The sequence below is a fragment of the Engraulis encrasicolus genome, chromosome 10, assembly GCF_034702125.1.
Source record: "Engraulis encrasicolus isolate BLACKSEA-1 chromosome 10, IST_EnEncr_1.0, whole genome shotgun sequence".
NCBI lineage: Eukaryota > Metazoa > Chordata > Actinopteri > Clupeiformes > Engraulidae > Engraulis > Engraulis encrasicolus.
In genome coordinates this window covers 24,968,301-24,978,300 of record NC_085866.1, presented here as the reverse complement: position 1 = coordinate 24,978,300, position 10,000 = coordinate 24,968,301, and the positions used below count along the sequence as shown (strand labels likewise).

At 44.3% G+C, this 10,000-nt stretch overlaps 1 protein-coding gene across 4 annotated transcripts in view; it reads left to right on the top strand.

Annotated features, from left to right (window-relative positions):
* Nucleotides 1–10,000, top strand: part of kcnab2b (potassium voltage-gated channel subfamily A regulatory beta subunit 2b) — a 102,283-nt gene that overhangs the window by 32,341 nt on the left and 59,942 nt on the right. For 2 of the 4 annotated variants that reach the window (XM_063208457.1, XM_063208456.1), the window contains exon 1: nt 4,395–5,267. The exons of the other annotated variants lie outside the window; for them this stretch is intronic. In XM_063208457.1, coding sequence (XP_063064527.1) covers nt 5,065–5,267 — 203 coding nt within the window. In that variant the 5' untranslated portion in view covers nt 4,395–5,064. Of the gene's footprint in view, nt 1–4,394; nt 5,268–10,000 lie in introns of those variants that run through there. 4 annotated transcript variants of the gene reach the window in all.

Here is a 10,000-nt window from a genome sequence, read left to right as displayed (position 1 = left end):
GTACACACGTACACACGTACACACGTACACACACACACACACACACACACACACACTCACACACTCACACACACACACACACACACACACACACACACACACACACAACACACACACACACACACACACACACACACACACACACACACACACACACACACACACACACACACAGATGGACTAAAATTGTACATACTGTGTACCCAAACCAAACATTCACCCTGAACGTGTATTACAATGTAACTATGTAATGTTTCATATTGTTACAGTTGATCGTTACAGTAACAGGAACTAAAACTTTGCAAGGGTCAATGATGTGCTAATGCCCATACATTAATTAGTCATTGTTCATTCATGTATCGCAATGAATATGCTTCTTACAGTAAATAATCTACTAAAAAGAAAAAAAAACATTAAATCCACACAATAGTGGCATTAGCTGTGGATGCACCACCCTGAGTTATCCCACTACGAAAACGTTATTGACACACATATTGTGTTCCTAAAACTAACTTTCACTCTAATCTTATTTTACAATAGACCTAGCTAAATAATATTGTTCCGCATTACATGTTCATGAAATGGGTACTGTACAGTAGAAAGTAATCTCTTTCCACTTGGCACCATGTAAACTCCGTTTACAGAGTCTCCGCCTCTTACAATAAACTATAAGCTCGCTGCTAATTTGAACGCTGTGTTTTTATTTTTAATTTTACTGCTGTTTGTGCCCCCTAGGGCCAGACAGGGCCACATACCGCGTCTAAATTTAGGAATGGACGTCCTGTGTCCACTGTGTGTGTGTGTGTGTGTGTGTGTGTGTGTGTGTGTGCGTGCACGCACGCACGCGCACGCGCGTGTGCCTGTGCGTGCCTGTGCGTGCGTTTCGAGTTGAACAAACAGGCTCAGATACCCATCTGCTCCATCCATAAAAGTCCATGTTTGGTCTGGCAGCAGCATGTCACCCTTCCTCCCTTCCCATTCCGTCCTCAAGATGCCCAAGAATTTATCGTAGCCAATAGGGGTGTGCAAAAAAATTGTCATGACTGTGTGTCACGATACATATCTTCACAATATACTGCATCGATTTCACAATATACTGCATTCCTTCAATGAATCACGATACTTACTTTAACGATATAGGCCTACTGCACTAAAACTATATTAAAAGTGAAAAACACTGTGTGTGGACTGTGCCACTGGTTAATTTTTTTCAATATAGAGTAATAGGTGATACACCAGATGAGGTAATATAGGTCTATATATATATATATGGAGTATAGATGATATATCAAATAAATGAACTCATGAATGCTACACAGAAACTGGCAAGTGCTGTATTTTTTAGACATTTACTGAAGTAAATATAGCAATGAATCGCAAGAATACATGTATTTCAATGCATTGTGATGGTGTCGAATTGTGCCATGTGTATCGTGATGCGCATCGAGACGTGAACCCCTTGCCAGTACCAAACCCTATAGCCAATATACCCTTTCTGCTAGATCACAGCAAATTACATTACAACACGTATGATAACTGCTTTAGACATGAATTTGACATTCACATTGACGTTAATGTATTTTTAATTCTCTTTGATATTGAGACATTAAGTATGGATAGTAGCTGTGAGGGTGCGTTTAATTTACAGTTTTTATTCATGAGTCCGTGGTAGAGAAACCCCTTGCTTTGATAATGGCCGTTCCCCCCACTCCTTCGAGATGTGGAGGAGGCGCTGGCTCCTTGTTACATGATGATGGTGGTGATGATGGTGAGAGAGGCATGGGGGAGGAGGGTGTATTTATTTATCTGTCTTTTTCTGTATTTATTTTGTTCTTAAGTCCTGTCTACCTCTGTACCATATGCACCTTGACCACTTGAATTTCCCTTTTGGGATAAGAAAGTTGACTTTAACTTTGACTTTGACTTTGATGAGGTTGGTGATAATGATGGTGATGATGGTGATGATGTTGATGATAATGATGATGATGATGATGATGATGATGATGATGATGATGAGGTTGGTGATTAGGTTGGTGATTATGATGGTGGTGAGGATGGTGATGATTGTGATGATGATGATAATGATGATGATGATGATGATGATGATGATGATGATGATGATGATGATGATGATGATAATGATGAGGTTGGTGATTATGATGGTGATGAGGATGATGATGATGATGATTGTGATGATAATGATGATGAGGTTGGTGATTATGATGGTGATGATGATGATGAGGAGGAGGAGGAGGAGGAGGTTGATGATTATGTTGATTGGGATGATTGTGATTATGTTGGTGTTGAAAATATGTTGATTTTGATGATGATGATGATGATGACGATGGCGACGATGAACAGTCTTGAGGAGGGGGTTAGCAGAAATGTTAGGGGCCACCGAGAAACTGACAGACAATGTGCATCAGTGTGCATCAGACATTTCTTTATTTATAATTCGTGATAAATATTAAAATGGATCATGTTATGCAATGGCTACAGCCCGACTTACTGTATGCTGTCACATTTGTGGCATTTAATGCACCAATGGACAATCGCCTTTTATCTTCCCTTCGCACGGACCTCCTCAGTGAATCTGCATTTGAATGCAAACTAAACATTGCACTGAACATGATTTGTTTTTTTTCTTTGTTTGTCTCTGTGGCTCGATGCCTTTATCTCTTCCTCCACTGGGAATATGAACTGAACACTGAACATTACACTGACTGATCAACATTTGTCTTGTTTATTTGTTTGTGGCCATGGTACCCAGGGTATTTTTGGTCCATCTTTTACCCCCTCATAGATTTGATTTATTTAGATTAGCCTTGTTTTTGCTGCCCCCGCATCTCTTAACGGTCGGTCACATGTTGCGGTGTTCACTGTACCCAGAGGGTCAGCGTTATTGAATGTTAACCCGAGCAGAGCGCTCGCTTCTCAGCCGCCAGAAACCTCCAGCTGCCAAATGACGGAACAGACAGACTGGCTAATTCTCCACCAGGGGAAAGAACAGAGAAAGAGAAAGAACAGAGGGGCTTCAGAAGATAGAGAGACAGAGAGAGAGGGTCAGAGGGAGAAGAGCAAATAGGGGAAGGGTTAGAGAGAGACAGAGTGAGAGAGAGAGAGAGAGAGAGAGAGAGAGAGAGAGAGGGAGAGAAGTGAGTGAGTGAGTGAGTGAGTGAGTGAGTGAGTGAGTGAGTGAGTGAGTGAGTGAGTGAGTGAGTGAGTGAGTGAGCGAGGAATAAAAGAGAGAGAAACAGAGAGAGGGGGATCTGAGAGAGAGAGAGAGAGAGAGAGAGAGAGAGAGACAGAGAGAGAGAGAGAGAGAGAGAGAGAGAGAGAGAGAGAGAGAGAGAGAGAGAGAGAGAGAGAGTTTGATGGATGAACAGATAGACATAGAGGAATAGAGAGAGTGGGAGAGAATGAGTTATATAGTGATGGAGAGAGAGGGAGGCTACGCAAAAAGTGAGAAGTGGGTAGAGTGAGGGAGAAGGAGCGAAAGAGAGAGATTGTGAAAGAGAGAGGGAAGAAAGGAGGATTGTGTGTGTGTGTGAGAGAGAGAGAGGGAGAGAGAGCAAGATTGTGTGCTAGGGAGATACAAAGAGAGAGGAGGATTGTGTGTTTGTGTGTGAGAAAAAGAGAGACAGAGAGAGAAAGGGGGAGAGAGAGAAAGGGAGAGAGAGAGGAGGATCGTGTGAGAGAGACAAATGGGAGGGGAGGGGGTGAAGTGAGAGCTGTGCTCTCCCAGTACTAGCGAACGGCTACTGTGACGTGTTGTGAGCGTGTGTGTGTGTGTGTGTGTGTGCGTGTGCGTGTGTCTCTCTCTCCCCGGCGCTGAGTGCTGATGTGATTGGTGCCGAGGGTACATCGCTTCACAGGCTGCTGACGATGAGAACGAGCTCTGGGAGACCCATACACACACACGGGCACACACACACACTCACAGAGACCAACTGACAGGAACCACACTCTCACACTCACTCATGCTCTCGCTCAGTCACTGACTGACTGAATATCTCTCTCTCTCTCTCTCTCTCTCTCTCTCTCTCTCTCTCTCTCTCTCTCTCTCTCTCTCTCTGCCACGCACTCTTTCACACACTCTCACTGGGCATTTCTCTCTCACACACTTCCTCTCTCACTCACTTACTCACTCACTCACTTACTCACACTTTCTCTCTCTGTGTCTCGCGCACACACTGTCTATCTCTCTCTCTTGTTCTCTCTCTCTCTGTCACACACTCATTCACTCACTTTGGCGCTCCCTTTCTCACTCAGTTGCTCTCACACATTACACATTACACACACACACACACACACACACACACACACACACACACACACACACACACACACACACACACACACACACACACAGCTGCTGCTCCAACTGACAGTACCTCTCAAGGAGTGGATTGGACACTTACTGTACCTGCAGCGCGTGGCTGTTAACCACTCTTTCATTTGATCGCTCTGCACCTGACTGATTTCCGGACTAAGCCTAGAGGCGGGAGACTTCCACCCCCAAACCCTCGATCCTCTGCGGCTCTGACGACACTCGTCTCCCTCAGGACAGGACAGTGACTCCTCTGCCTCTGCCAGGACAAGGACTTTTGGAGAGGAGAGGTGGTGGAGAGAGAGAGAGAGGGGAGAACACAGGACAGGACAGGACAGGATGGGGCTTCAAATGTGAGACGATTTGCCCAATCCGTTCTGCAGCCTGCGAGGTTGAGAAAGTCAATTTGAGGAACGGAAGCGTCAACTCCAGCTCTTTGCATTTTTGGTGACGTCCAAGCTTTTGCGGTCTCCTTGAAGGAAGACGTCAGCAGCAGTGTACCCTCAGCTTACCCACAGTGCTGCACCCTTCTTTCTTGGTGTAATAGGGGGTGTTCTCTCTTGTTGGGGTGCTCCATCTGTGTGTCCAGTGACGTGACACCCCTTCTTCCGACACACACACACACACACACACTTTTGTGCTACCCGCCTGCCCCAACAAAGGGGCGGTTAAGGAGTTTGGTCCACCACACACCGTAACGACGAGCAGTCCGGTCCAGCGGTGTCGGCGAGATCATGCAGGTGTCGTTTGTGTGCACGGACCACCGGGCGGTGAGCCGCAGCACGGAGGACCGCTTGAACCGGCAGAACGCCAACAGCCCCACCACCAAGAGCAAGTTCCGCGCCGTGGCCATGGTGGCACGCAGCCTGGGCCAGCTGTCCGTGCAGAACCAGCCCTCCTCCAGCGAGCAGTGCTTGAAGACTGGCATGAAATATAGGTAGGAGAACGGGCATGGCAACGTGCCAGTCTTGTTTACATATTAGTTTGAAGTATGGTTAGGAGCGTGGGCATACCTAACGTGAGTTTTGTATGAAATAGAGTTGACATACTGTATGCGCCAGTGTTTCCCTTGCAGTTTTGTATATGAAGGCATATGTATTAGAAAAATATAGGCTACAATATACCCTCCTCCAACGAGCAGTGCTTGAAGACTGGCATGAAATATAGGTACGGTAGGAGAGCCAGGTATGGCAATGTGCCAGTGTTGTTGTTTACTGTCTCGAGGGTCCTTCGAATGTTGTAATGTAATTTGTCAATGTATTGATACAAGTAGGAAATCATACATGGTAATGTGCCCTTGACCAGTGCATGAAGACTGGCATGAAATATCGGTGCGGTATGGTAATGTGCCAGGGTTGTTTATTTTGTGTCTCTCGGGTCTTTGGAGTTTTGTACATGAAGTACATGAGTGGACATACTAACTATTTGTTCCTGTGTTTCCTTTGTAGTTTTGAGAATATATACTGTACTGGTATAGGTAGGAAAACAAATTATACATGGTATTGTACCCTCCTTCAACGAGCAGTGCATGAATGAAGACCGGCATGAAGGTTGGAGAGCAGGCATGGCAATGTTTCCAGTGTTGCTTATTAGTTGCTTATTAGTTTGAAGTATGGGTAGGAGCGTGGGCATACGGTACCTAATGTGTGTGTAGAGTTATGTGTAGGAAAGAGAGTGGACAATTATGAAGTGCCAGTGTTTCCCTGAATGAAGGCATTTATATTAGAAAAGCATACAATGTACCCTCCTCCTCCAGTGAGCAGGGCATGACGATGGGCATGAAATATAGGTAGCAGAGCGGGCATGGCAATGTGCCAGTGTTGTTATCTTAGTGTCTCTAGGGTCTTTAGAGTTTTGTGCATGAAGGAGAGTTGACGTATTGAGCCAGACAGTATTTCCCTTGCAGTTTTGTATATGAACATATTGGTATACGTAGATAGAAAAACATACATGGTAATGTACTGTTCTCTCCTCCAGCAAGCAGGGCATGAAGACGGGCATGGAGTAGGCTATAGGTAGGAGAGCGGGCATGTCTGTGTGCCAGTGTGCCTGTGTTGTTTACCCATTTATATGAAGTATAGGCAGGACAGCAGGCATACTGAAAGTACCATGTGTTTTTATTGTTTTTATTGTTTACCCAGGGTCTCTAGGGTCCTTAAAGGGACACTGTGCAGGAAATGGTCAAAAAAGGTACTGCAACTATGCTGCTTATTGAAATTGGGCTGCCTGTTGCCAAATTTGATCTTTACATGAAAGTTTACGAAGTATTAAACAAATATTTTTCTAGTATGGTCCAAGTAGAGTCATTTTTGCAGCTAAAAATGGCTATTTTTCATGTATGAAAAGTGCAATTTTTCCAATCATAATGAATACTTAGAACTTGATGCTGGTGGTAAGTATTCATGAAAAAGGTAACATTAGTGAATGGGCAGAATGAATTCTGGAAATAAACTACTACAAATCTCACACAGTGTCCCTTTAAAGTTTTGTGTATGAAGTACAGTAGAGTGGGCATACTGGATGTGCCTGTTTATACGTATATGAATGTATTGATATAGCATATGAATGTGTTGATGTACATAAGTAGGAAACCATGAGTACGAGTGAGCAGTGCATGAAGATGGGCATGAAGTAGGTAGGACAGCAGACAGGTCAATTTGTAAGTGGTGTTTACATAGTATCTCTAGGGTCTCAGGGTTTTGTGCATGAAAGAGATTAGGCATAGAATATGCCAATGTTTCCAGTGTTCTGAAAGCATTAATAGGTAGGTAAGGGTAATGTGCCCTCATCCAGCAAGTATGTTGGAGTGTGGGCATGAGAGTGTGTTAATGTTGTTTCCCCCTTATAGCTGGGTGTATGAACACCGGCATGTGCAGTATCTGTACCAAACAGTGCCACTGTTTCATGCCCTTTTTTATTGTAATTGACATAGTGCTGTCAAGTGCTGTCAAACTGTATTTAATCCAAACAATCTTTTGGGAGCCCTGTATTTTTTTCGTGTGAATACTGCGTGTCAATGACAGGCAGGCAGGACTTGAATTGTATGTATACTGTATGCATGGTAGCCGACAGGGGGGACAAAAGGGTACATTGTCCTGGGCCCAGGGTGATGGGGGCCCCAAAAATCGAATCTCAGTTACATTGTATGTACCGGTATATGAAGGGGGGGGGCTTTCAGATGGCTTTGTCCTGGGCCCAGGCAAAGCTGTCAGCGGCCCTGAATGTATGTACGTATATAGACGAAACAATGAGCAGTCTGGCTGGCTCAGCTGCTGGGCAGGGGAGAGAGAGAGAGAGGGGGGGGGGGGGGTTGGGAGGTCGTTGTGCTGGTCAAGAGGTGACAGCCAGGCAGCATGTGTCTGAGCCATGTGTTATTGTCCCCTGTGGTATTAGTGGGACATATGTAACATGTCAACTGAGGTTAAGTATAAACCTTGTCACTGCCATGGATGCTGTGCTTAGTTCCTCTCAGTAACACTGACCACCATGGGTGCCGCTAGGGGGAGAAACATGTTATAGATTCTAAGGGCCCAAGCACTGACATCACTGGCCGGTGCTCTAAAGGGGGGCTAACATTCGAATCTTTCATGGGTGCCAACATTTCTGGCCGCGCCCCTGCTGACCACTGTGATATGGGGATGCAGCCACTTAGGTTGAGTAGATAAAACAATTTGTAGAGGAGCTGTTATTGTCCCCTGTGGTATTAGTGGGACATGTGTAACATGTTAACTGAGGTTAAGCATAAACCTCGTCACTGTCATGGATGCGCTTAGCTCGTTCCTCTCAGTAACACTGACCACTGTGATATGGGGATGGATGCACCCACTTAGGTTGTAGATAAAACAATTTGTAGAAGAGCTGTTATTAATATTATATTATTATTTTGTTCTACATTCTGGGGTGTTTGAATTCAGAAACATTAAAAATTTAAGAAGAAAATTTTTAACTCATGAAGACATATCTGCTGTTGAAAAAAAAAGTTGTGAAATTGGATCCGTGCCTCCTACTTGGAATGCAATTATACACATACATAAAATCCTGAATTCTGCAGGAAAGAAAGTGAAAATTACAGTACATATACTGTAGCAGCATATATGGAAATGCCTGACTTCTGCAGTAATGAAGGGAATGTGTTGCGTCACCTGAAATCGTTAAGAGCTAATTCTAATGAAGTGTGCGAGAAAATCCAAGGCAGAGAGATTCCATGGGAAATCCAAGCGCCTCATTAAAATGCCAGCTGTGAAGTAACATGCTGTGATTATAAATCCATCACACACAGGCAGCCGTCATATCCTGCAAATGCACACACACACACTCACACACATACAGGACAGATGAAAAAAGAAATTAAGTAGACCAAATGCTTTGCCTATTTCTGTGTCCCCATGATAGGAAGGAAACCATGGAAACCCATGATCATAACTAGATTTTTTTTTCTATTTTACTTTCAACGTAATTCTTCAACCAACCACACCACTGCCCCCCACTTCCCATTAATTTGTCCATGCTGTAATTTAATGCTTTAATAATAATGGCGTGTCTGAGTCTCTGTGTGCCGTGCTGCTGGGTCTGTGAGTTGAAATGCAATGATGGGAATTCTACTTTCCTATTAAGCTAATGTGGGTAACTGTGCACCAGTAGGACCTCCACTCCTGCGCTAGGCACACACAGGCACGCACATACAGTACACACATGCATGCATGCGCACAGGCACGCCACACACATACACACACACACTTACAGAGAGAGAGAGAGAGAGAGAGAAACACTCATGCATACACACACACACACGCACATGCACACGCGCGCACACACACACACACACACACACACACACACACACACACACACACACACACACACACACACACACACACACACACACACACACACACACACACACAGCCTCCCACGGTGCTGCAACCGCACACCTCCGTGTCCCCCTCAGCCTTTTCAAAAGGCACTAATTGATCCCTCTGCAATTAGGGGCATTTTATTCACACATATTCTGTAGGCGGACAATATAATGATTCCACATCTGTTAACATAAATTATGTAGCGCTCATGTACATATCATCTAACACGAATAAAACATTTCTAATATGTCCCCCGCCGAGAAAGGAAGAGGGTTACAGGTTGGTTTACCTGGACCAGTGTTGAATAGCTGTTGAATAGATGTTGAATAGGTGAAACACATTTGGGCTTACAGATTATTTATCGCGTATGCGTTGTGTACACATCATCTGCATACAGTACATGAATAAAACATTTCTAAAATCCACCTGAAGGGAGGTACAGGCTGTTTTACATACAATACATAGATTAGCATTGAATACAGTGCTGTAGATGGGGAACATTTAACACTAGGGTTACGAGGGGTTATGTTGTGTAGATATAAAGTGGCCCGCTTTTGTTTCTTTGCTGGTTTGTCGTGTTTTTGTAAATTGCTTATTCAAAAGTGCCTGGCTCATCCCTAAAGAACACAGTCAGAGACAGAGGCTGTGAATCCTACAACATGTGGTAAGGAAGGACAGCAGCCGGCTATTGGATGCAAATGGATGCAAAGTAAAGTGGGCTGCCTTTTATAGTCACCTCTTGAGTTTTTCAACACTTCTGTTTTTTAAAAGTCAAGTGCAGTACATTAAGTGGTTATATAAAATCAGGGCTGGA